Genomic DNA, 24,993 nt, shown 5'->3' on the forward strand with positions numbered 1-24,993 from the left:
ATTCTGCCTGGATGACAGAAAATTAGCTCTACTGTCTGTATTACCAAATGTTGGGAACATTGTTAGTAAGGGATGTTTCATACCCAAAGTAATCTCCTTCGCTAAAAAGATGTATTACACAAACAGTATCCTTTAACACAACAGATAACTCTGTAAAGAACAAAATTGATTTTTCAGGAAGGAAATAAAATACTTCGTTTTGGAATTTGGAAACAAGTTCTTTATATTGAGTACAAGTTTGCCTGCCTTCCAAAAGCTGTTTTCTCTCTTGGAGAGAAAGATTTTCCTAAACCACTTACAGTATATGACTCCCAGCAGGTTTCTAGAGGGTATCCATATGCATATAGGTTTTGATTTTCTGCAAGGGCAGGTAGAGGAGCTGAAGCAAGAGAGCGTAATATTTTAAAAAGGCTTTATTTGAATTACAGTTCCTCTCTCTGTTACAGTCTTGTTTTAAATTAAGAGAAAGCAGAAAACTTGAAAGTATTTTCTCAGGCTTCCTGCCTGAAAATGGCATAATAATAACAACAAAGTCTTACACGTGTAATGGTAAGACAGGTCAGTTACTGGAAATTACATTCAGAATGTCTGAAGAGATAACTGCGGTTAGCAGTACTTCTCTTTTTGTTTGTTTTCAGAACTTGCTGTTTATATTTTGATAATGTTCCTTTACTGCCCCTCAGGACTTTGTGTGGTTATCCTTTTAGAGTCCATTTCATCTCCTGATCAGATCAGGGAATTTCAGCTGAGATGACACCAACTCAACATTTGAATTTCTGCAGCCAGAATGACTATTTTACTGGTTTCTCTCTGTCTTCTTGGTACTTAAGTCTGGATTAGAACATGCTCAATGAGAGGAACTCTATTTCTAAAGCTGTGCTAGATAAAGGAAAAATATTTGAGAGGTGTGGTGAAGTTGATCTCATTACATTTCTTTCAAGCAATTTGCCAAACTTTTTTTTTTAAATAACGTGGGTTTTTCAAAGTGATCTGTACACTTTTGATCTGTTTGAACAAAACACTATGAGATTAAACAGAGATCCACCTTAGTACAGTATGTGGGTGTCTGTTCCCCAGTGTGGGGAGTCCATCAGCACTGGGAGCCCGTTAGGCTATGGGGCTCTGAAATCATCTGCTCCATCAGCACTGGGAGTCCATTAGACTGCTGGGCTCTGAATTGTAAGAATTCATCTATTTAAGGTCAACCTGATAAGCTTTAATTTTTTTTAGATATCCTCTGTGAAAAATTGCATCTTAGAAGTGTAAACAATAGCTTACAGAAGATACGAGCCTGTCCCATCATTATAATTCTCTGTCAACTGATGTTATTCTGATCTCAGACTCCCATGGAAGAGCTAAAGGCAGGATTTTGGAAATGATTGTATGTATAATGATTGTATGGGTTTCAGTATTGGCCTTTCAGAACCAGTTGATTTGCATTCCAGTCACACTGCATAGTTACCATTTCTCATTGAATTCTTTTACAAACAAAAGACAGTAAGGAATTGGTAAAAAAGGCTTAGCTTGTAAAAATTCAGAAAATTTGTTGTATCAGAGTCTGGGCCATTGTATAGCTGTAGTCAGCTACACTTCATTGCCCTCCTGGTACCCTAGAAGAATGTGTTTCAAGTAAATTATGGTGTATAAGTAAGTAGCATATTGGGTTCCTAGTACAAGAAAAACATTGAAATACTGATTTAAGTCCAGCAAAGGACCACCAAGATGATTAGGGGTCTGGAGCAAATGCCCTGTGATGGGATACAGAGAAAACTGAGTTTGTGCACCCTTGAAAAGGCGGCTTGGATGGGAGGTGCCAGGGGGGAAGGTATTTTATCATTTTGTACAACAATCAAATGGGGTGGGGGCATTTACAAATAAGATGGAATTGGACCCTGCACAGAGGCGTACAGTGGTAGGAAGCAATGGACTGAGATTGTGATGAGGGAAGTTTTTATTAGATACAAAGGATAACGTTTTCACAGGATAGTCAAAACCATCAGAACAAGTTTCTAAGGTTGTAAAATTTCCCTTCTTAAGGTCATTCAAGATTATCATTGCTGTGAGCAGGGGTTGGACCAGATGACCTGTAGAGGTCCCTTCCAATTTAGATTTTTCGGTGACTGTAGCTCTATAATAAAAACAACAATGACACCCCCCCCCCCCCCCCCAAAAAAAAAAAAAAACAACACCACCCCTATGCACACCAAACAAAAAACCCAAACCACAACAAAACCAACAAACAAAAAACAATCAAAAGGAAATCCTATTTAACACACTATTTCTAGAAGGTGACAAGTTTTAGAAGTTTTGCTCTAAGAGGAGAGTTCTTTGGAAGATACCCATTTGCAATCTGCAGTGTATGTATTAGTAACATGGTTGAAATCAGAAGTACTCGTTCTTTCACTTTAGCATTTCTACTTTATTTCAAGTTCTCGGGTTGAATACCGGAACTGGCATGCTGATTCTCACTATAAGTTATGGTCATGTGTGATTAATTTTATAATGCTTTGCAAGGTTCCCTATACCTTCATCAGGAATCTGAATCAGCAATGTGCCCTTTGCCACAAAGAAGGCTGATGGCATCCTGCGCTGCTGTAGGCAGAGCTTCACCTGCAGGTGGAGGGAGGTCATCCTTCCGCTCTGCTTATCACTGGTGAGCCCACACCTGAAGTACTGTGTCCAGTTATGGGCTGCCCAGTGCAAGAGTGACACAGACATACTGGACAGAGTCCAGTAAAGGGCTACAAAGATGATGAAGGGACTGGAGCATCCCTCTGATGAAGGAAGGCTGGGACTGTTTAGGCTGGAGCACAGAAGGCTCAGGGGGATCTTATCAATGTCTAGAAATACCTGAAGGGAGGGATGCAGAGGACAGAGCCAGGCTCTTTTCAGTGGTGCCCAGTGGTAGGACTGAGAGTGATGGGCACAAAATGAAACACAGGAGGGTCCCTCTGAACATCAGGAAACACTTTTTTCACTGAGGGTGACCAAGCATTGGCACAGGTTGCCCAGAGACATTGTGGAGTCTCCATCCTTGGAGATACTCAAAAGCTGTCTGAACATAGTCCTGGGTGACTGGCTGTAGGTGGTCCTGCTTGAGCAGTGGAGTTGGACCAGATGACCTCCAGAAGTCTCTTCCAACCTCAAGCATTCTGTGATTCTCCAGTTTCCCAGTAAGAATGGAGAATGTGGATTTTGTATTCAACAGTATGTATTCAAGGCAGGACCTTTGCATGTAATACCAGGATATTGTTTAATGTATGGCATCTTCTAAGAACTTTGTGGGCAAAGAGCTCACTCAGAAGGCCTTGATGGGGTTGAGTAGATCTTCTGAATATTTTGGGGAAAGGTGGTATTTAACAGGGAGCAAATAGTGCTAAGTCGCCTTATTTGCTGTGACCCTTGAGTCTGTAGTTGTAACTCCATCCTGCTCTGATGGCAAGAAGGAAGAGTGTCATGGAAGGTTGTTAACAATGCTCTTGTGTACCAGCAGTGATTTACTGCTTCCAGCTAATCCTGTCTCTTCCCTATATGACAGGCATTAGCATTTGTGTTCCTAATAGGCTATGAACGTGAATAAAGATCATCTGAAGTGATCCAGACTTCCTGTTCTTTCAAATATAAAATACTTTGAAAATGAAATGATGTTACAGAAATGTAATTATGATTTCTCAGTAGTTTTCTAAGAAATCTTTTGTATAAAAGATGACCTCTGTTTAAAACAAATGAAGAAACCCCTCAGAACTGAAGTGTTGAAGTGTCTTGTGGTCAGGGCTGATCACAGAGTCTCCAGTGTCTCCTGCAAGGCTCCCCTTGCACCACCCCCATCAGTGGTGGTAAAGTGTGTTTTGTGTTTTTCTTTCAAACTCTCATCACGTGAGGTGATGTGCCTGCAGCACAGTAGAGGCTGAGGCACGTTTGCTATTCTGAGGTTTTGCATGTGGTATGGGGATTTATTGGGGAATTTTGTCTTGTTTTGATCAAAATGAATTGTAATGTTAGTCTGTTACAAAGATTGCTATCCAAAATAAGGCTTTTGAGGTTTGAAGTGGAACTATTCTGTGAAATGGCAGTGACTTAGAAATACTAAGTTGGGTTTAGGTGGGGTTTTTTTTGTATGTGTGTGAACTAAAAAAAAGGGGGAATACAACAGTTTAGCGTAGTATCAATTTCAGTGCTGCCTGTTCCTTTTTTTTCTTTTATTTTTCTTTATTTGTTCTGTCAGAGGATTAAAAAATTCTGAATCTGACCTATGCTGAAAGCCCGTTTAGGCATATTAAGTGTCTTTTTAACTGTTTGCTTTTTCTGTGTTGTTTATTCAAAGAACCGAGCATGGACTTACCTGTTCAAAGCAACAAGATGACTCCAGTGCCTTGAACAGCGCAGAATCTAGTATAGAGTGCTTGGCTGAGATCTGTGAATGTCTGAGCCCTGCTGCTGACATGAGGACTTGGACTGACTCTCCCGGGACTTGAGATTTTGGGACAGCAGAGGGTCACTTTATGTGTTTGCGTGTTCCAGTTTATGCTTAGCATTAAAGACACGAAGAAAACTGGGATCCTAGCGTATGCCTGTGTAGTACAGGGGAGATGCTAACTTGGCTGAGTACCAGTGAAGGTAATGAAGTAAAATTGCAGTTGGGCTTAAATTACCTATCTGTTTTTCCCCAAGACTATTCCATGAGCTGAAATGTGAACTAGTTGCACTGAATTAACGCAGGTTGTGTTGTCTTTGCTGCTCTTGCAACCTTATCTTAGTTAAAGGTGGTTAGGAAAAGACTAACAGCTCTCTGGCACAAATATGCTAGGGTGGCTGAAGCAGATGTAGTATTCCCTCCCAGCAGACCTAGCCAAAGCAGGCTAGAGCTTTGTTGCTTGCATTTAAATTATGGTCATAACAACTTGTCTTTTCGGTGATGTAGTTAAACCCTTTGAGAAAGGTTAAGGAGAAAGTGCTAACTAATATTCTGCAGCTCTGAATGTTTGGCTTTTCTGTACCTTTGTGTTTTAGGGTTGTGTGTCCATTCTTGTTAATATCTTTACTTTGTCTTTGAGCACAGTAAAGATGTTGGGGATTTCTTGTTCTCCCTGTGTATCATAAAAGTATTACTGAGCACACGCAACATGCTGCCACAGTGAACACAGGGTTCTCTATTACTGTGCTTAGCTATAGAGAGGATTATATTAAACTCAGTAACCTTGCTGAAGCCCCTTTGTACATTGCTGCTATATTGATAATCTTCACATGATTCAACTGCAGTTGAAAACCTTTTATTCACAGCATTAACACTTTCCATCCCAGTGCAGATGAGCACCTTTACTATCAGGTGATGAGCTCTTTGTGCAAATAATAATTTTTTTTATTAGTGTGGTCCTGCAGGTGGTGCCTTGGACATTTCTTCACCTGGGGCATATACAGGGAAAACTCATCAAGCCTAATATTTAAAAATGGGTAAAACAATTTCTTGATGAATGAAATAGTGGTTAACTAAGGGACTATTATGCTGTTTGATTGCTTACAAAATAGCGAATGCTTTAGGAGACTACTTGTGGAATTTTTTTTTAGAACACAATAACAGTTTAGAGTAAGTAAGAAAAACATTTCCTAGTGTGCTGCATCTGAAAATAAACAGTATAATCTGTGAATCAGTAGATTGAAGGAGCAATATAACATATGTTGACATTTTGTATCCATGATGAATTCAGACCTATTGATGAACAGCTTTTCTCTGAAATGTAAAGTTAAATGCACGGATAGTCATTGGAACTTATTGCCCCATCTTCAATACTGCACATTGTAGAATCACAATTTTGGTGACACTTGCTTTGCCTCCCTTTAAAGTAAAAGGAATCCAGCCACTAAAAAAGAATTCCATGCTTGGTTTCCTTTTCTTTGTCCATGATTTTATTTTATGCTTGTTCTTTTCCAAATACTTGCTGTTTCTTGTAATTTAGTGTTTCAGGTACACTGCTGGCCCATTTCTCCACATATTTAAGACCTTCATTAAGCAACCAGTGGGAAATCCTTGCCAGTGTTTGTAAGACGGCTTTCTCTTGCATCTCACAATTATGGCATCTCTTTGGCCTGGATCATTGTAAGTCTCACTGCATCCACAGTTGTCTGGGAGTCAGAAGGACAGGACAGGCTGGTCACAACACGTTCCAGGTCTCTCTTCTGCCATATAGCGCATGGGGAAAAGGTCGCTGCAGGAAGAATGTGATGAAAGAAGAACTGGTATAATAGAGGAAGGAGAGCTGGCTGTGCTTGGAGGTCACTTCATTTGTGGTTTTTTTTATGTCGGGGTTTTTTTTTCTTTCTGAGTTAAACTTTTTAGCAGTTGCTGTCTGTCCACATTCCTTTTTGAAGGATTTCCGCATTTCTTCCTGCAACTTCATCCATGAGTTTTAAAATAGCTTTTTTTATCCTCTTTGTCTATGCCAGGTCTGTTCGTGGTATCCTGGGAATGTTCACTGTTCTCCAGTAAAGGGTGGGAATGTTCAGGCTTTGGCCTTTGTGCAACTTTTGCCTTCCAGTAAAAAAAAGTAAAGGAGTATATGCAAATTACACCTAGGTTTTAAGTCATTATCACTCCTATGTGCTGCTTCCTTCTAAAAGCCTAGAAAATGATCTCCCAAAGAATGAATATATTTAAAGTTTAACAGGATGGCCACGTTTAGAGTTGCTGCAGCCTGACAAACTAGCATCTTTTACTTTGAATACTGGGTTTGAAAACTTTGAAGTGGATTAGGTCATGGTTGCTTTTGCGGTTTTAGTGATTCCTTGATTGGGAAAATGGATTAAGCAATGAGAGGTAACTTCGCTGATTATTTGTCCTAACATAACATATTATTGTTTCCATATTATGTGGAAAAGATGACAGTCTTAAAACCTCAGACTTTCAAGTCACTTCTTTGTGCTACATGCTTTTGGTAGTGTTGCGTTTAAATCTAAAGAATTTAGTGAAGAACATAGATCTACTAAATTCCTCTGTATTAGTGACAAAGAGCCACAGTTGTTGAACCGTATTTCTCTAATGAAATAGCTGCCAAGCTATGTATTACAGCATCTGTTGTTTAAAAAAAAAAAAAAAAGTTAGGAACATTCACTTAAAATTTGAATAGTGTATGGTTTTCATTCTTGATTATTATGGGTTCAGTTGCAATGGTTATGTTTTGGGGTTATTTTATATTTTTTTTAATGTAACCTTAAACTTGGAAGTTTTATAAAGAATGCTTCTTTTGATTTACTTTTTCTTTTATGTCAAGATGTAATGTAATCAAATGCTTTTAACTGTGCAGTTGATAGACTTCCTTGTAGAAGATGCATGAAACAAAAAAATGCAAACAGAAATCATAAAAAAATAAAATTGCTTGTGAGAATATTAAAAAATCATGAGCTACATTCCTAGCTGTTGATAGTATAATTATTTAATTACTGACAACTTGCATCATCCGTACTAATGCAATCTCAGATAATGTGAAAAAATATTGCTGCTGCTTTATGTGTAATATAACATTTAAAAGGATCTGGCACATTTTCCCCGCTCTTTCCTATGTTTTAGGGAACATCCCAAGTAATGTTTGAGAAATGAAACTTGGCTTTAGTCTTCAAATCACTAAAAGAAAAAGAGCAGTTGTTTAAAGTCTTTAACTGTTCTTTAAATATTTGTTTGTTCAAGGAGATTTATTTAATTTCCTGAATAGGTTTAGTAGTGAGGAAGGTTCATTTAGTTTAAGGTATTTTTTGTTGATATTGTTTAACTTTGGAAGGTGACCCTGAGCTAAATTGCAGTGTGTGATTTGAATGCCCACGGGCTGCCCTTTATTGGTTTGATTGGGGGAGATTATCTGGATTTCTAATATACTTTAATTATGCTGCTTATATAAATTGTCACATTAGAAGCTGCTTAACTGTTGAGTCTGTTCTGTCAATGATCCACTAACAATAGGAATATACTAGGCTCTTCCACTGAGATTTGAAGATTTATACCATCAATGAATGAATTGGAATGGCTCCATTTAAACCTACTGTTTCAATAGGAAAGAGTATGTGATCTGCTTCTAGTCAGGCAGCGATTGATGTGTGGCAAATTGAAAAGATCTGTAGCCTTTTTTATTTTGTTAATAGGCATTTTTTCAATTACGGGACATAATGCAAAATATGTTTTGGGGTGTTTAGGGGCAATGTTTTCCTGATGTGCATGTGGAAAAAAACAGAGAACAGTATGATTAGGATTTCTGGGTGGAGGAAGGTGGAGTATCTCTTTTTTTAGCAATGATTAGCTAAGGTTTTACAGAGAAGCTGACATAATTGAAATGCTGCCCTGATGTCTGTCTCTTACAGCCTAAGCTAGATGCCCTGCTATTTTTATCCCTCTCTCCCTGCATCCCCCCCACCCCCCTATATAAACAAGTCCTCTAAATTATGGTCTGGAGCATCTCAGTCCTGGAGTGTTATGGTGATTTAGCCCTCTTTTAACCCTTTACTCCTGAGCACTAGGGCATCTGCCTGCCTGACAGCTCTGTTCAGATGAGCTAGGAGGATACGAGGACTTGGAAGACTCCTGCTCTCAAATGTTGTAGGGGACTTCCAGGAAACAGTGGTCTGGTGGCCCACAGTGACGGGTCCAGCCGGGTGGTGACTTGTTTGGCATGTACAGCATGCATGTCTTGTGCAGCCAGCCACTCTTACCTCCTGTGTGGGACTTTGTCTACTGCTAACCTACAGAAAATGTGAAGGATTGAATCTAGTGTGTGTCTGGTGGGCCCAGAAACATCTGATTCAGTGTCATAAAGAACAGAAATCTGTGTGCTTGGAACCACTGTAGAGTCCTGCTGCTGAAGATGTGTACTTACATATGTTTGGGGTTTTTTGGTTTTGTTTTGTTGTTTGTTTGTTTGTTAGTTTTTTAAACAACAGACAACAGTCTGAAATGATGAAATATCTGTCACCTAGTGGTTAGGACATAATATGAGGACAGAGGAGTGTCATGGGCTCCATTCCTTGTTCTGGGATTTCATATTTTCCTCCAGTGATGGACTGAATATAAAACTCGCAATCAAGATCAGAACCTGATCCCAAAAACAGTCAGCCAAAACTGGACCCAGGTGCCCTCTATCTCAAGGCTCTGACTCATTGGTTGTTACATTAAAAAAAAACATGTGTTCCGAGTTTTAAAATGAAGATAGCTACTGCTGCACCTTGTGCAGCCTGCTTTTTTTATTTATTTTTTTTCTTTTGGTTTGGGTTAGTCATGATCAGATTTCTGGGCCCCAGTAGATAGAGATTGTGGGTTAGATGCTCAGCTCAGGGCTTTTGTGTAGCTGAATTGTGGGCACCTAGGGAACTTCTTGGTCAAAAGAGAGTGATCTGACTAAGTGAGCAGTTTTGGCATCATGATTCAGGAGTCTGAGATCTGTTTGTGCCCTGCTTTTTAACCGTTAAATCCTTTTATTCCTTTGAATCTCATCCAACATCTAAGGATGTCGCTTTGTGTATGCTTCACGCTGTTGTGCCTGATGAAGTCATGTTGTAACACTGACATGTATGATGTGCAAGTCTATGCTATAAAAAACTTCAGCACAAGTGGATGAATTAAAGCAAATTTATAAAAGTCCTGAATGTTAGAGTTCTGAAAAGCATCCCTCTTCCCTTGTTAGCCTTCCCTGCCTCATCACACCAATCAGCGATCATCATACACATACCTAACCAAGCATATTATTCAGACATCCTTTTTGCAGTAAACATTTAAACATGCAGTTTATTGTGGATTATTGAAGCAAATTAAACTGAAGGAAAAACACTGAAACGTGATTTAATAAACACTGATCTGTTGAGGGCATGTTATATGTTTGATAATATTGTATCATGATTTTACAAGTTCTGTTTGTACAGTCAACAGTACGGCTCTGTGATGGTGGTGATGCTATCATTATGCCTTTCACATGCTGACACTTTCATTATAAACAGTGCGATTTTTTTCAAATGTTTTTTTTAATACAAGGGAAAATTCATTTTTGGCCTTAAGTGTCTCATATTGCTTATATTTCTGAAATCTGTTTTTTTTTAATACCATAAAGATGGGTGAAAATTTTGTGCTCTTTTGAGTTTTGTTTTATTTTGGTTTTGGGGTTATTTTTAATTATTAAAAGAGTGAAAAGGCTGTTGCTCAGATATGAAGAAGCTTTACAGATGCTTTGTATGTATATTGCAGCTATGGAAACAACTTAAGCTGAGAGATTCTGATTTGAGGTGGGATTGCTGCTTCTGTCTGGTTCTTACTGCAGTCATACCAGTCTCAATATACTGGGTGCTATATAAAGGGATATGAAAAAAAAAATTATATTCCAAAGAGCTTAGAAACGGATTTGAAAGATGACTTGGATGTTTGAATCAGACTTTGGTAGAATTTAGTCACGTTCTTTCAGGCATGTTTCACTGCAACAGCCTGAATGTGGAAGTGTCTGAAAGTAGGTGACTCAGTTGTAACCACTTAAGTTCCCTAGGTACCTAAACTTGCGTGCCCAGAGACACTAAGGCTGTTTTCACAGGCCTTAGCTGTTTAGCATCCAGCATAGGCACTTTCAGGCTATAAACTAGATGTTTTAGCACTTAAAATTCTTGTAAGCATGCTGTCAGTGCACTTACTAAACACACTGATAATCAAGAGTTCAGTGCAGAGCTCGGCAACCTGGTGTACCTTCATTTGTAACCATGGCCAAGGGAAAGAAGGTTCACCTTTTTACACGTTAGGTCAGTTGGTCACATTGTTCAGCAGTGATCAGGAAACAAAAAGCCTTTACCATGAGGTGTCTGAAACCCACATCTATGGCTGGCCACCAGTCTCGAAGCATGGTTAGGTTGGAGGAGCTGGGCCATTGCAGAACCACTATGCAGCTGGTGTGCCACTTCTGTGAATCCTGATCCATTTCCTTTTCATGAATCTGTGTGTCTAAGAGATGCAAGATCATACAGCTCGTTACATGTACCTTGGCACAGCTCCATGATACTGCATGGAAAGCAGACTGGAACCCAGATGCAACCATTCTGTCCTTGCCTTTGTGAATGCCAGTATTACTGTCCATATTTAAACTAGCTTTTCTTTTTCAAATGTTTTGAAAAATTCTGTATAAAAGTAATCAACTCACTCTAAAAATATATTCTCTTTCGCACTTTGTGTTGTATTTTATAGTAGTATAACAGGTTATGATTTCAGAAATGCACATGTATTTAGTGTAAACTCTGTATTTGAAGAACAGACATGAAAATAAGTAAATGCTTATGAACAAATTACTAACTACAAGTTGAATGGTGAGTTTGTTAACATGGGAGCTGGTATCCATATGGATCAATGAAGTGAGTGCTATAGCTGCACTTTTCTATAACAGTCGTGTAACTAAATGGCATAATAGCCAACTAGTTGAATGCCCATACTGGATTATTTCCAAAGGCATATAGAGGGTGTGCAAGGCCCTTTTTCAGCTTAATCTTAGATAGGACTAGTTACTGGAGGTGTGTGTGGCTCCTGCTGAAACACCACTTCTGGTTCTGGTCACCATAAGAAGTAACAGTTCTGGTGGAATGAAATTAAGAAATTAGTAGAGATGAGTAGTATTGGTTGTTTATTATGGCATTTGAAGAAAGTGGAATTGGAAGAGTGATTTTGAACTAAATTCTGAAATCCTGCTTGGTAAATATTGTTTGGTCACTGAAGCTGGGTGTGCTGCTGTCTAGCAGAGATCTTGGAGTTCTGCACAGGTAGCAGTAGCACATATTTTGCATGTATCACTGCAGTGAGATTTATACAGCCACAGAAAATACGACTGGATAGATTTCTACAGGAAAGCCCAATCTTTTGCCATACAATAGTGCTATATAATTTCTTCATACTGGCAAGTAAGAGGGGAAGGGAAGCAGAAACACCTTTCCATGTGAAATGGAGTAGTGTCAACACTGGCACTTCTATTTTGGATTTTGTTTTAATGCTGTTTTTATTGTGTAACTTGTTGCTAATCTTTTCAGCAGAAACGGATATACTTTTCCTTGAATTAACGTGGCTTTTGGTCTTCTGGGAGACCTTAAGCTGATAACTTTGTTTTTGCGCACATTTCAGAGTAGCTGGCATCACTTCTGTGACTGGGGTTTGCTGAGACACTGCAAACCTCTTCTGTCTTCACTGAAATCAAACCTCTCACTTCACTGTTCTCTGCATCAGCTAATCTCCTTATCTCTTTAGTTCTTTACACTGAAATCTTTATAACTACCCCATAGCTGAGAAAGTCTCAACTACCCCCAATCATTTCTGTTGCTGCTGCCACCTCTATGGCAACATTAAAATAGGAGCAAGACACAATGCATTTGCTGCCTAAACATCAAAATTATAAACTGTGTTGATAATCTTACAGTGATACCATAAGAGGGAGAATATTTGGAAGGGAAATCTCCAAATTCAGGTATTATTCAAGTTCTATTGATCTGCAGAGAGCACAAAGCCCCTATTACCTTTCTTAGAAGCTGAGTGTGATGATGCTTCGTCTCATTTCACTTAGCCTGAGTTTTCCTTGAAAGAACTGGTGGATAGTTAGTTGAAATTCTAAGCATCAAAGCCATTTATCATTTTAGAAATACTCATATATTTCTAACCAATCTCCCTAGATTTATCCAAGGGTGTTGGTTCTGCAGGTGTTGTTTTTTTAATTATTTATTTATTTCAACATCAAAAGGTCATTCGGGTCCTTTAAAAGGACTTTCCTGACCTTAATCCTGGCTGTACTGGGCAGCTGAGTTTCGTGGATGCTGCAGCGGGCCTGGCCAGTCTGGGTGCAGAGGAGCTGCGAGTATCGTCTGTGAAGAAACCATTTATAGTTTTTTTATATATATACCATATATAGTATTTATAGCCTAGGAGCCCCTGAGGGTGGGAGTATGTGTCCCTGGCAGTGCTGGTAGGAAGAGAGCACCCTTCTCTCATGTTGGGGAGTTCTGAACCCTTGTAGATCAAGTTAAAGGACATCATATTAAGTGTGGATGCCAGCCAGTATGCAGATTATGGACTAGTAGTGACTTGAGTTTCCACTGTATAGGCAGGCTTGTGCATTTTGGTGTTTTACTTTTCCAGCTTGGCCTGAAGCGTCACTCAATTTTGGTAATTCAGGCTTGCAAAGGTATGGTTTATGATCGTAACGGCACGGTTTATGACTACAGTACCTGCATCCACGTAAATGGCTGCAGTTCCTTACTTGCGTGTAGGATGTAGAAAATAATCCCACATGCTACTGCTATACCTGTACATCCAGGACAATCCTCATTCAGGTCGCACAAACATTCCCTCCTTTAATAAAGCCAGGGTTTATTTGATCTGATGGCAAAATGAAAAAACCCACCTCTTTTTACAGAAATAGGAAATCTGTGATTTAAAACCATTAAAACCCACACCAAGTTATTACCGTTGTAATGAGGCAATAGTAATGAGGAACAGGTGGTTCCAGAGCTCTTAACACAACGGAAAACTAGATGTATATTGTTTCAGAAATGGCATGTTGTTTGATGGTATATAATTGTTCAGCGTTAGAAAAATGTGGAAGCCTGAAAAAAAAATAGAATTGTATTTATCCATATTTTTATGGAATTAAAAGATTTGCTTGTTGGTAGAAGTAGCTGGCTACATCAGGTGCAGTATATATTGATGCCCCATCGATTCTAAGCATTTATCTTATTGCAAGCATTTGTGTAGGTTACTATAAATAAACATAAATACTGATTTGTATGTGTTGCCCTTCCACTGACACAGAGATATATTGCCTTACTTTGGAAGTCTGTACACCCTTCTACTTTGCATAGATGGCTAAAGGAGATGCAAGGCACCCGTCTTTGGAGAGGCAATTTAGAGGAGAGAAAAAGGTCTTTGTGCAATTTTACAGCATAGTCTGGATATAAGTAGGGCAGAATTTAGTCCCAGAAGTTTTATTCTCTGAAGTATAAGGCATCGTGCTTTCCTTTCTTAACAACAAAAAAACAGAAAAGCCCTTTGTTTTTACTGTTGATATTTTCTCTCTTTTTTTTTTTTTTAATAGGAAAAAATACAGTTTTAACTTCTTTAACCCTGCTTTTACTTTTTCATTGTTTGTCCCCTAGACCTCACTGTTTCTACACTCTTTTCTTTTTCCTTTTTTTAATAAGGGGATACTCCCAAAGAAGTATCGCTTGACTTCTTATGCTAATCTTGCATCTATTTCAATTCATGTTGACTTGGAGAATATGCCTTGTAAATAGGAATACCAACTGACATACTGAATATAATCCTCAGGTTCTAAGCGTTGGTTGTTTTCACAGCATACTTAAAGGGTAAGCTGTCTTACTATCCAAATATCATGGCTGGGAAACTGAGGCTAACAAAGGTTGTATGATTTATGTGAAGCCACAGAGGGAATAAATGTTGGGTTTAGAATTCCTGGCTTCTGTTCCCATGTTTGGACTCACGCCGTCTCTCAAAGAAATACTTTATTCCTCCTAATACTACGTACCTTTCCATGTCTGTTAAATGTAGCCATTCAAAAAGTAGCTGGTACTCAATTCTCTCTGTCTGTCCTATTGAAACTAATGAATGCCTGCAGGCAGGCATAAGGTATCGTTACCTTTGACAGCCAGTATGTTTTATGTTTTAAATTATGTGTTAGGCAGAATTTTTGGATACTAATTTGATATAATGAGATGCACTTCTAATATCAACCCTAGTACGGGAAGGCCTTGCAGCCAGCCTACTCTTTATTTAAAATTATTCCATTTCAGATGTCCTAATGAGTGCTGTGAGTTGTGTAATTCTTTCATAATTTTCCCATGTTCCCAGAAGGGAACTAGGGCCTGGAGTTTTTTCTATTTTTGTTCTAGTTTATTTCAAATTAGGGTGAGCGCAGAATAAAGATCTAGTGGAGGACTTATGAAACAGTTTCTATTGTGAGAATGGCAATTAAGAAAAAAAAAAATATAGTCTACAAATGTTAGTGTTATGGCAAGTCTCGATGCCTCCACTGTTTGCCATTATCTTATAAATATCTTGACTCTGACTTTACAATGCTGTTTATAGAATTTAATAAAGCAAATGTAATAATGCTGCCTGTGCTTTAATGCACAATCTCAATTGAGTTGACCAGAAGATAAATAGGAACAGGAATGATAGTGCGTTCTTACAGATTGTTTTTAATAAGCATGTTATTTAGTTGATCAGCCTGGTGCAGTAATGCCTCCTATCCTGCTCTACCAGACAAATTTATTAATGCTTCCTCCCCCACCCCGCCGCCCCATTTCTCTGAGAACATTGATTCCCTGCAGACATATCTCTATTAAACCTCTGGAAAGTCACAACTTCCAAATAAGATTAAGTAGCAGGAATGGTACTAGAAGAATCAAAGAAAATTGAGTGCGTTATTGAATTCATGCCACATTGTCTCAGGAAGAGATGGGAGTTATGTGTAGTGGTAACTTTTGTCCTTACTGTACTAACAAAGCTGTGGGCATTGCTGTCAAACCTAATTGTCTGCAGTGCATCAGGATAAAATGAATCTTTTCTCTTATCTAAACTCCTACCTGGTGAGATTTTACAAATGAGAAATAGATTTCAGAAGGAAGCTTTACAGTTGATCAAAATAATTTGCCATTATTTGCTGTACATAACCCTATCCTAAAATCCCTGTGGACAAAAAATTTTAAAAAGCATCTGGCTTTGGATTGTAAGCAGACTTGCTTGTCATGCTAGCTGTTGCAAAATGCAGATACTCATTTTAGAGCTGCCTATTTCTCATTTTGATCTGGCATATTAAAAAGCATATAATTAATGGTTGACATTAGTAATTAACATTAACTTTATGGTGCTTAATATGCCATCATTCATCCATCAAATAACTGGTATGCATAATGTCTTTGCATAAAGGTTTTAATTGCACAAAATGATCCTTCAGTTCTCAGGCTGAACCGTTTAAAATAGTTGTAAATGCGTTTTTAAAAGATGTGAATTTTCCATTTATTGAACGTAAACATTGTTTTTGTTTCTCCCTAGGAGCGTGCATGAACGTGTAAGACAGGGACTTCAACTAGGGAGCCCGGCCCCAGACGCACAGCTTCCATTAGTGGCTAAAGAGCACCACCTCGCTGTCGCCAGTGCTCTCTGGAGAAATTTCTTTCCCTACTTGAAGAGTCAGAGAATGTCACAGATGCCACCTTCCCCACAGCTTGCTGATACAGCTGCAGGTTAGCATTGACGCTCCCTGCGACTGACTGAGTTTAGTGCTGTTTTCTGGGTCACAGACTTTCAAGGGTCTTGTACTTTGGGTATTTCTACTTCCATGTAGTAACTTAAATATACATAAATGCAAAAAGTAGATGCTATGCTAAATATTTTGACAAGAAGAAATACTGTAGTCTTGAATTACTTGATGGAATACAAACAGATTGAGAACTCCAGAAAGGTTTGAACCTATACCCGCCTGACTTCTTTTTCGCTACTAGTCACGGATTATAACCAACGTTGCAAATGTTACACGGTATAAATGAGAATAACATCTTTTACTATATCTAGTATTTACATCTTTTTGTAGAAGTTCATGATTTTATGTTGAACTACTCATTGCAGTTGCAATTCAAACTAAATTTTTCAAATGATACTTTAAGTTTGAAGACAATTTTTAAAAGGTTGATTACATGACTGTTGGTTTTTGCTGAAACCTTATGGTCATGGTCATAAGACTTTCATAATTCATTTTAATTATTCATCTTGCTTTACACTGAAGGGTTTTAATCTTGAAGTACAGCATTCCATATGTACGTGAACTTCATGTGCAACAGAGTCAGCATGGCAGTGGATAGAAAGAAATTCCAGATTGGTCTTTAACAGCAGCAGCTAGCGTTGTATTCTGTAGTTCCAATGCAATCTTGTGTCTGTTTAACTAAAGTTTAAAGAAGTGAAATATAAAATATTTTCTTTTTCCCATCATGACATGAATTGGATAAAGTTACAAGCTCAGAAGTACCGAGTCAGTAACAGAAAAGCTGAACGACCCTTCATTTGAACCAGCTCGGCAGTAGTTAGTAGGTAACGTTAACGAAGGAGGCAGCGTGCAACGGCACTGATCTCACACTGCTGAAGCATGTATGGGAAACAGCAATACAAATCAAAGGAAGAGGTTGTTAATGTCAAAACTTTCATTCATTTCCTACAGTGTCATATCTTTTTATTTTATATTAACACAGTGAAATAGCAAGAAGAACAACCTATTATAAACTCCACTTAGAAGCAGGGGAGTGCAGTTGTGACCTGCTTTATAGAGACGTGTTAGGCAGTGCTACAGCGGAAGGCAAACCTTTCCCATGCTGTCTGAGCTTCTTGCCTTAGAGGTTGCAGCCCAGAGGAGAGCGCAGCTGTCCCAGCTCTCCTGCTCCCTCTGCCAGGCAAGCAGCCTAGGACTCACGTTATCATTTCTGTCTCCCATTTCTCCCCCAGCCCTGTTATGGCTGAATTTGCAGAAACAATGTGATAATCTGGAAGAAGGCTGGCACAAATTGCTTCCTCACCTAAGGCTGAGTGGGGGCTTTGTATGACTTTTTATTCTTCCAAGACACACAGGAAATGCGAAGTCCTTCATAGCTTAAGACACTCTGTCCCTATACCATTAATTAAAATGGCTTTGTTGTTCTTTCTGAAAATTAGCCTTTTCTGTCTAATCATCAGCTTCTCAGTGCATGCAGGTTTATAAGTTATTATTTTAATAAATTATTATTTCGATAAATTATTGTTTAATGAATCATTATTTTAATAAATTAATATTGCATTTATATTTAATGTTGAATTGGAGAATTTTGGAACTAGTGAGCCCCTTTATTTCAATGCCCTCCAAAGTCAGTTTTCCTGACTAATTTGATGCCTCTCATTTCCTATAACCCAATAACCGCTCAGCATTTCAGATTACATTTTCTTCCTGAATTTAAATGCGTTTGCCATTTGCAGCATAAAGACTATGCTTTATTTATTTTTTTTACTGTGGTGGTGTTAGGTACGGATTCCAAGGTAGACCTAACATAAACGGCAAAAAGTTGTGCTTCAATAACAAAAACTGTGCAAAGTACTGTCCCAGTTTCTAGATCTGCAACTGTTACATGAAGATCCTTTTTTCAAGAATAAGCTTGTCCGTATTGCTTTGTTTACACAGTAACTTCTGATACATGGAAGGCTATTTTAAAAATAGAAAGGTACCGGCTTTTACTGAGCGAATTCTTTTCAGATACAGTTCTTCACTGCGAGAAGTGTATAAAAACAACAAAGCAAATAAGTAAAACTCAGCCCTGTAAAGCACAGTAATACCTGTGTGTACAGGGGAAAAGGTGGTGGGTGGAGGCATGAAAGGGAGGCCAAGAAGGCAAAACCCCAAGTTTTTAAGACACTGTTTCGATTGCATAGGTGGTAAACCTTCTGTGGTTTTGTGAATATATTTAACATTGCATATTTTTGGATCCATTTTCCCTCCTTTGCATTAAGAGTGTCATGTTGACTTACAGACTCCTTCAGACAGAGATTACATTTTAACATGTGTACAAACTCCTGCCTGTTAGAATCGTTGCCTAGTTTTAATTGAGATTTCTGGTACTCCCAAACTACACATAATTAATTGTAATTAATTTTCAGTGCTTTTTAGTGGAACAGGGATGTACAAAGAAACTATTAACATGGTGCTATGTTTTTCTGTCTTTACAGGTTTTACTCTCTTAGCTTTGGATATACCCGGCAAAGCCCTATCAGATCTCCAGCCACAGCCTGTTCTATCAATGATGCAGCTGTTTGGATGGGATGACATGGTGTGGCCTCAGCTGGTGTCAAGATACCTAAGTCACCTAATTCAAAACAGGTGAAAAATTGCAACTACTTTTCCTTCCAGTATCTTGCCATTCCTTCGTTAGACTTGTGGAAAATGTTGCTTCACACAATGATGTTGCATTAAGATGGTCTAGGTTCTTTGCACCTGCTAAAGTTCTAGGTTTCTTGAAATTATCTGGGACATTTCATAGGGGATAGTGGGTGTTATTTGGGTTGGGTTGGTCGGTTGTTTTTATGTGTAAATAGCTTAAGGTACTAAAAATTTGTCAGCAAGACTGGTAAGTATTTTGAAAGTTCTCTGTCTTTTATATAGCAAACCACTTATTTTTTCCCAGTGGAAATGGTGTTGTTACTAACATTATGGAGATTGCAGACCTATACAACATCTTCAGAGAAGTACTTCTGTGAAAGGGCAATACTGTGAAATAAAGTGAAATGCCTGAACTCACAACCTGTTTTTTACTTTGCATAGTTATAGTTATCCACCCCCTTCTATTGTTACATCTGGGAAAAGTTGTTACAGATTGGCAAGGCAGTAGCCTCCTGCCCTAGCTGCACTTGAGGTTGAATAATGTACCTTGGTAAATTTAAAAATTTCTAGTTAAAAGTACTGGACTTTTTTCCTCTACCAGTTACACTTAACACAAAAAACTTACATCTTACAGAAAGTTGAGATAAACATTATCACAGAAATCTGAGGATGCTATATAGTAAATATTCAATTTTTAAATGTTTTGACTTCTTCAAAACGAAGAACTTCTTCAGGAAGCTGAGAAGGATCATAGAATCGTAGAATGGTTTGTGTTGGAAGGGACCTTAAAGATCATCTAGTTCCAATCCCCCTGCCACGGGCAGGGACACCTCCCACTAGACCAGGCTGCTCAAAGCCCCATCCAGCCTGGCCTTGAACATTCCAGGGATGGGGCATCCACAGCTTCTCTGGGCAAACCTGTTCCTGTGCCTCACCACCCTCACAGTAAAGAATTTCTTCCTTATATCTGATCAAAATCTGCCCTCTTTCAGTTTAAAGCCATTACCCCTTGTCCTTTCACTACATGCCCTTGTGAAATGTCCCTCTACAGCTTTCTCGTAGGCCCCCTTCAGGTACGGGAAGGCTGCTAGAAGGTCTCCCCAGAGCCTTCTCTTCTCCAGGCTGAACAGCCCCAGCTCTCTCAGCCTGTCTTCATAGGAGAGGTGCTCCAGCCCTCTGATCATTTTCGTGGCCCTCCTCTGGACCCGCTCAAGCAGGTCCGTGTCCTTATGTTGGGGCCCCAGAGCTGAATGCAGTACTCCAGGTGGGGTCTTGTGAGAGCAGAATAGAAAGGATGGGTTGTGCAGTATTGAAAGTGCAAGGAAAATGATGGTAAGGAATGACATGCATTAAAACTTCCTTTTTGACAAGCTTCTGGAGTGCATATTAATGTTCATGTAGCTCAGGTTTCTGAGACCTGCTACATGGATGCTTTAGATTAAATAATGGATTTAGAAAATATTACATTCCTATGTTTAACATGCCAACATTGAATTTTTACAGAATCGTTTAGGTTGGAAGGGACTCTTGAGATCAGAACTTGCCCAATGCTTCTGCTCAAGCAGGGTCAGCTAGAGCAGGTTGTCCAGTTAGATTTTTATATACATGAGAAATTTTATTTGCTTTGAAGTAGGCCTCTATAAACTTTAAGATAGATTAGTGGTGGGGGTCGTTATTGTGGTGTATTCCCCCCTTCCTGCTTCTGAATCAGGCTTTGGAAGCAGGGGAGGTGAGAGATGAGAGAGAAGGAGGGAATGTTTCTATGTCAGGCTGTGTTTGAAAGTGAAAAATGTTGCACATTTTTAGGGTACATGTTGTACTAAGGAGCATAGCTGTAAATCAAGATACGGTAAAGATTATTTTAGTGTGATCAGCAAAGATGAGGCTATGGCCTTCTTGCAGGGAGATATCAAAAGAGGTTGAATTTAGTTCCTTGTGTGTTAGTTTGCAACTTGGGAGAGGACCGTTCAGTCCTCTCTTTGCTGTATATCTCTTGCATGATCTCTACAGGGTGTGTCATGCAAGGTTGCAGATACCTAGCACATCCTGCATGAAATAGGAGTTAAGCACATAAATAGCCAGTTATAATTTGAATTTTGTTGCTTTTCAGGTGAGAGCAAGAAAAACATTTTGATGTCTAGATGGGATTTTTGGTATAATTTAGGTGTTTAAGGCTAATTACTGGTTCCCCCAGTAAACACTCAAGTAAGTGACTGAGAGCAGTTACTAAAGTATTGATTAATAATATTTATTAAGCACCTGATATGTTTTTATAAATATATATCTCTACAGATGCATTACTGTGCTGGCTGAGATAACATTTACTGTATTTGGAACCATGGCCAAAGCATTCCTGGGCACGATTGCATTAGCAAGTGCAGAGCACACACATACAGCCCTGCTGCCATAATTCCATCTAAAAATGCAGTTGGTATTGATGATAATAGTCTGGTGTACATTAGATGAAAGGTTAGAGCACTTGCACAAGAATTTGGAAAACCCAGGTTACGTGGATCTTGCACCCTGAGGGAATTCAAGCCTATTTTTCCAAATACCGCCATAGAAAGGAATGAGAGGACCTTGCCCTCCTCTGGCAGGTTGTGCCACGGAGGAAATTAAAATGTCAGGCTGATGGATCCATATTGAGAGAACTAACAGGAGAAAGTGACGCCAGAGTCAAGTGATGCTGTGTGTGTATGTTCTCACTCTGTCTTGTTCTCTCATACATTTTCACTCTGCTTTTCTGAATCTCCCCGCTGCTGGAAGCATGGGACAGAAACAGTCACACAGAGACAAGTATTTTTGCCCTTAAGCTGTTGGTGTTGGTATAGCCCAGCCTCAAGGACAGTTTCCCCTGTCAGTTGCCTCAAGGCCAACAAGGTAAAAACTGAAGTGCCTGAGCCTAGGGGGAAGGTATGTGCCTACCTCATCAAGAGCTGTAAAGTGTTCAGATTTCCTTGTGGAAGGACAATGAGTACCTCAGATAAGACTTTTTTAGTAGAATTATACAGAGGTATGCTACTCTAAACATTGCCATTTTATTATATGTTAATAAGATGGCCGGTTTTTGTAGTATAATTCATGTACTTATTTACTTTAGGCAGTTGTAGAGTAAAAGTTACGGAAACATCCACGTGCTGGGATCTTAAGACTTCATGGTTACTGCAGTCTGTTAATTTTCACATCAAACGTTATCAGTTAAAAAGTAAAAAAGATTTTTTTTCTTTTTTTTTTTTTTTTTTTTTCCCTGATGCTGTTATAGACCTTATAAGCTCTGGGAACATGCGCAGAAGCTCTTACATTTCTTTTGCAGTAGTGCCTAAAAGTTCCTCTCCAGATCAGTGTTGTGTAGTACATGGCAGTATTATAACCTGTTTAAACTAACTTTGAGCATGTGTATAAGCTCACTGGTTTGAAAGGACCACTTGCCATGCTTCTAGCAGGTAGTTGCTATTCCTTCCTTTCTTAAGGATTAGGAGCATATTCCACTCCAGTTTTAGGAAGATGTCCAAGTGGCCTACCTACCTACCAGCAAGCAAGAGAAGCACAAGTGAGACTACAGCAGAAAGTGTTGTGAGCCTTTGGGGCCAAGTAGTCTCACTGTGAACATCAAGATTACATCAGGCTGGAATTCTTTATACGCTACCGCAAAGAGCATTAAGATAAAACGTCCTGGTTTTTTCCTCTTTTGGTACTGGGATTTAATTTTCATTTTCTATATTTTATTTGCTTGCATTTGGTCTCCTTATTTATTATGTCAGTAGTGCTTCAGCAGGGATGTTCAGACAAAATACACAGTTGACATTGGTTTTAACTAAATGAAACAGAAAAAAAGCTTTATACATGTTGTTCAGTGAGAAACAGAATCCAGTTTGGTTTCCATCTAGACCTGTGTTGACTTTCTGTTGCAAGCAGGAGTAAAAATTCAGCAGAAAATAAGTAGATTTATATGTACATATATAAAGAAATGAGTACAAGCATTTTTCATTAAAGTTGAAGCTCTAGGACTGACCAGGGAGAAAATCTCTCAAATAAAAAGGTGTAACTATTTTCAAGAAATTTCACTGACCTGAAGGACACACAGAGCTCATCCGATAGGAATTGGAAACAGGGTGCAGAACAGACCCACTGCCTGTTAATAAGGAGTTTCTGCAGAATTAATGTTGTGGGGCTGATACGCTTGGGAAAAAGTGAATGTGGCAATGGTAAAGCAAGTAAAACTGAACAGTGGGGTACAGGAATTGTGCATTGAGTGTTGATGGTGCCGTTGACTCTGACCTGACAACTGGCTGGTAGAAGAGTAGTGAGTGTTTGAAAGTACATGCAGCAAGTTTGCTGTGTGTGAAAGTATGTATAATTCTGTGTATATACATACATACATAAATGCATGCTTCTCTAAGTATACATCAAGTGTAGGGTTTCCTTTCTCATCTGCAAGGTGCCTTTTCATGCTTCCTGTTTTGCTCTGTTTCTAGCATGACATATCTTTATTTGCTAATGCAGACCTTCTCTTCTCCATCTTTGTGTAGATAGAGCTAAGCAGACTTCAGAGTAGCATGGGGCACCTGAGATGGCTTTATATGAGAGGCAAGAGTAGCTAAAGCAGCATCAGTATGAAGTTCCAGGTTGATTCAGATAAACTGTTTCCAGCACTGTACGTCATCAATTTAGATAATACTGTCAAATTATCCATTTTTAGAAAAAGGCATTTCTCACTGTGTGTATTTTGCCCCTCTGTTTTGTTTTATGTAGCAAAAATGTGTACATGTGTATATATGCTTTTATATTACAATGTGTGGCTTTACCAGATTTACTGTTTTCTCTGTCTTTAGCCATCGGGATATTGTGGGCAAAGTCTGTAGAGTACACAAAAGGAATGCCAGTTAGCCTTCCTGTTACTTTATTTCTAATTGTTTCTGTCCACTGTTTCTATATGTCTACAGCCAAATGAGACACTCTACCACCTTTTTGCATATTTTCATTAGGTCTCTTTACCTTTTTCCTCCTCTTCTATATCTGCAGTGCGCTGTGTGAAGCTTTTTCTAGCATGGGATATACATCCTATGAAGCTTTGACAGTACGTTCTTGGTTTCGATGCATTTTGCAAATGTTCGTAGATCAACCAAGTGGTGTGCTGGCTGAGGCAGATGCTGGGCGAACAGTTGGTAAGTGTTCACATTTCCGTGATTTTGGGGTAACGATTCTATATTGTGAAACCGGCAAACGTTTTCAGCTAATTACAAAATGTATTTTTGTTTGTATTCCTTTACTTTTGCCTAATTATAAAATGTGTTTCTTTACACTGCTTGTGCTATTTTTTGATAGTTTGCCTGCTCTGCATATAACAAATTTATCACAAACAAAGATAAAAGAGCTTGTTTCCTTGGAAGCAAAGAACAAAAACTTTGCTCCCAAGGAGACAAGCTATTTTTCCCCCATGGAAAAACGTCTCTGGAAAAAACTGAAAATCTGAAGTACATCGTAAAAAATCATGTTGTGAATGCCCTAAAAGAAGAAAAAAGAAAAAAATAATCCAGCTGCAATTAATTCTTTCCTTTTTTATATAGGATATTTTGCTTTCTTAGAGCAACACTTCATCACTTCTATAAAATACTGCAGTTCTAAGTATCTGTAGAACACATCTTCTAGTGGCTATTTTTCATACACATTTTGTACATTTTCAAGAAAACCATCAGTAAAATGAAATAATTCATTATCCATACTTAATACTCTTCATTCTTTTATAACTGTTAGAAAAAGAACTAGTTTGGACACAGGTTGTCTAGGTTGCAGAATCCTTGTATTTTAGAAATTTTAAAATCATGTTTCGTTTTATCATTCTAGGACTAAAGTAAATGGAAAAGCGTAACTGTATACTGTATTTACTGCTGTGCTCTCTTGTAACAATCAGGGAAAGCCTATATGGAGCAGCTGACTGAAATGACAAGACTGATTTTTAAACTCTCAGAAGTAGAAAACATTCTTTCGAAGGCTCATGTTGAAGAGTCAGTTTTCAAGCAAGATCCTAAAAATGCTCTTGTCCAATTCATTAAGGTACTGTACATCTCTGTGTTCATAGGACAGTTTTAGTGAAACGCAACTA

General features: G+C 38.6%; 1 protein-coding gene across 4 annotated transcripts in view; it reads left to right on the forward strand.

Moving 5' to 3' along the window:
• MMS22L (MMS22 like, DNA repair protein) overlaps window positions 1-24,993 on the forward strand; it is a 92,700-nt gene that overhangs the window by 49,114 nt on the left and 18,593 nt on the right. For all 4 annotated transcript variants that reach the window (XM_056343858.1, XM_056343861.1, XM_056343860.1 and 1 more), the window contains 4 exons: window positions 16,052-16,242; window positions 18,740-18,890; window positions 23,913-24,055; window positions 24,802-24,944. In XM_056343858.1, the coding sequence (XP_056199833.1) occupies window positions 16,052-16,242; window positions 18,740-18,890; window positions 23,913-24,055; window positions 24,802-24,944 (628 nt within the window). The remainder of the gene's footprint in view (window positions 1-16,051; window positions 16,243-18,739; window positions 18,891-23,912; window positions 24,056-24,801; window positions 24,945-24,993) is intronic.

Source organism: Falco biarmicus, chromosome 6 (genome assembly GCF_023638135.1).
Source record: "Falco biarmicus isolate bFalBia1 chromosome 6, bFalBia1.pri, whole genome shotgun sequence".
In the NCBI taxonomy this organism is placed as follows: domain Eukaryota; kingdom Metazoa; phylum Chordata; class Aves; order Falconiformes; family Falconidae; genus Falco; species Falco biarmicus.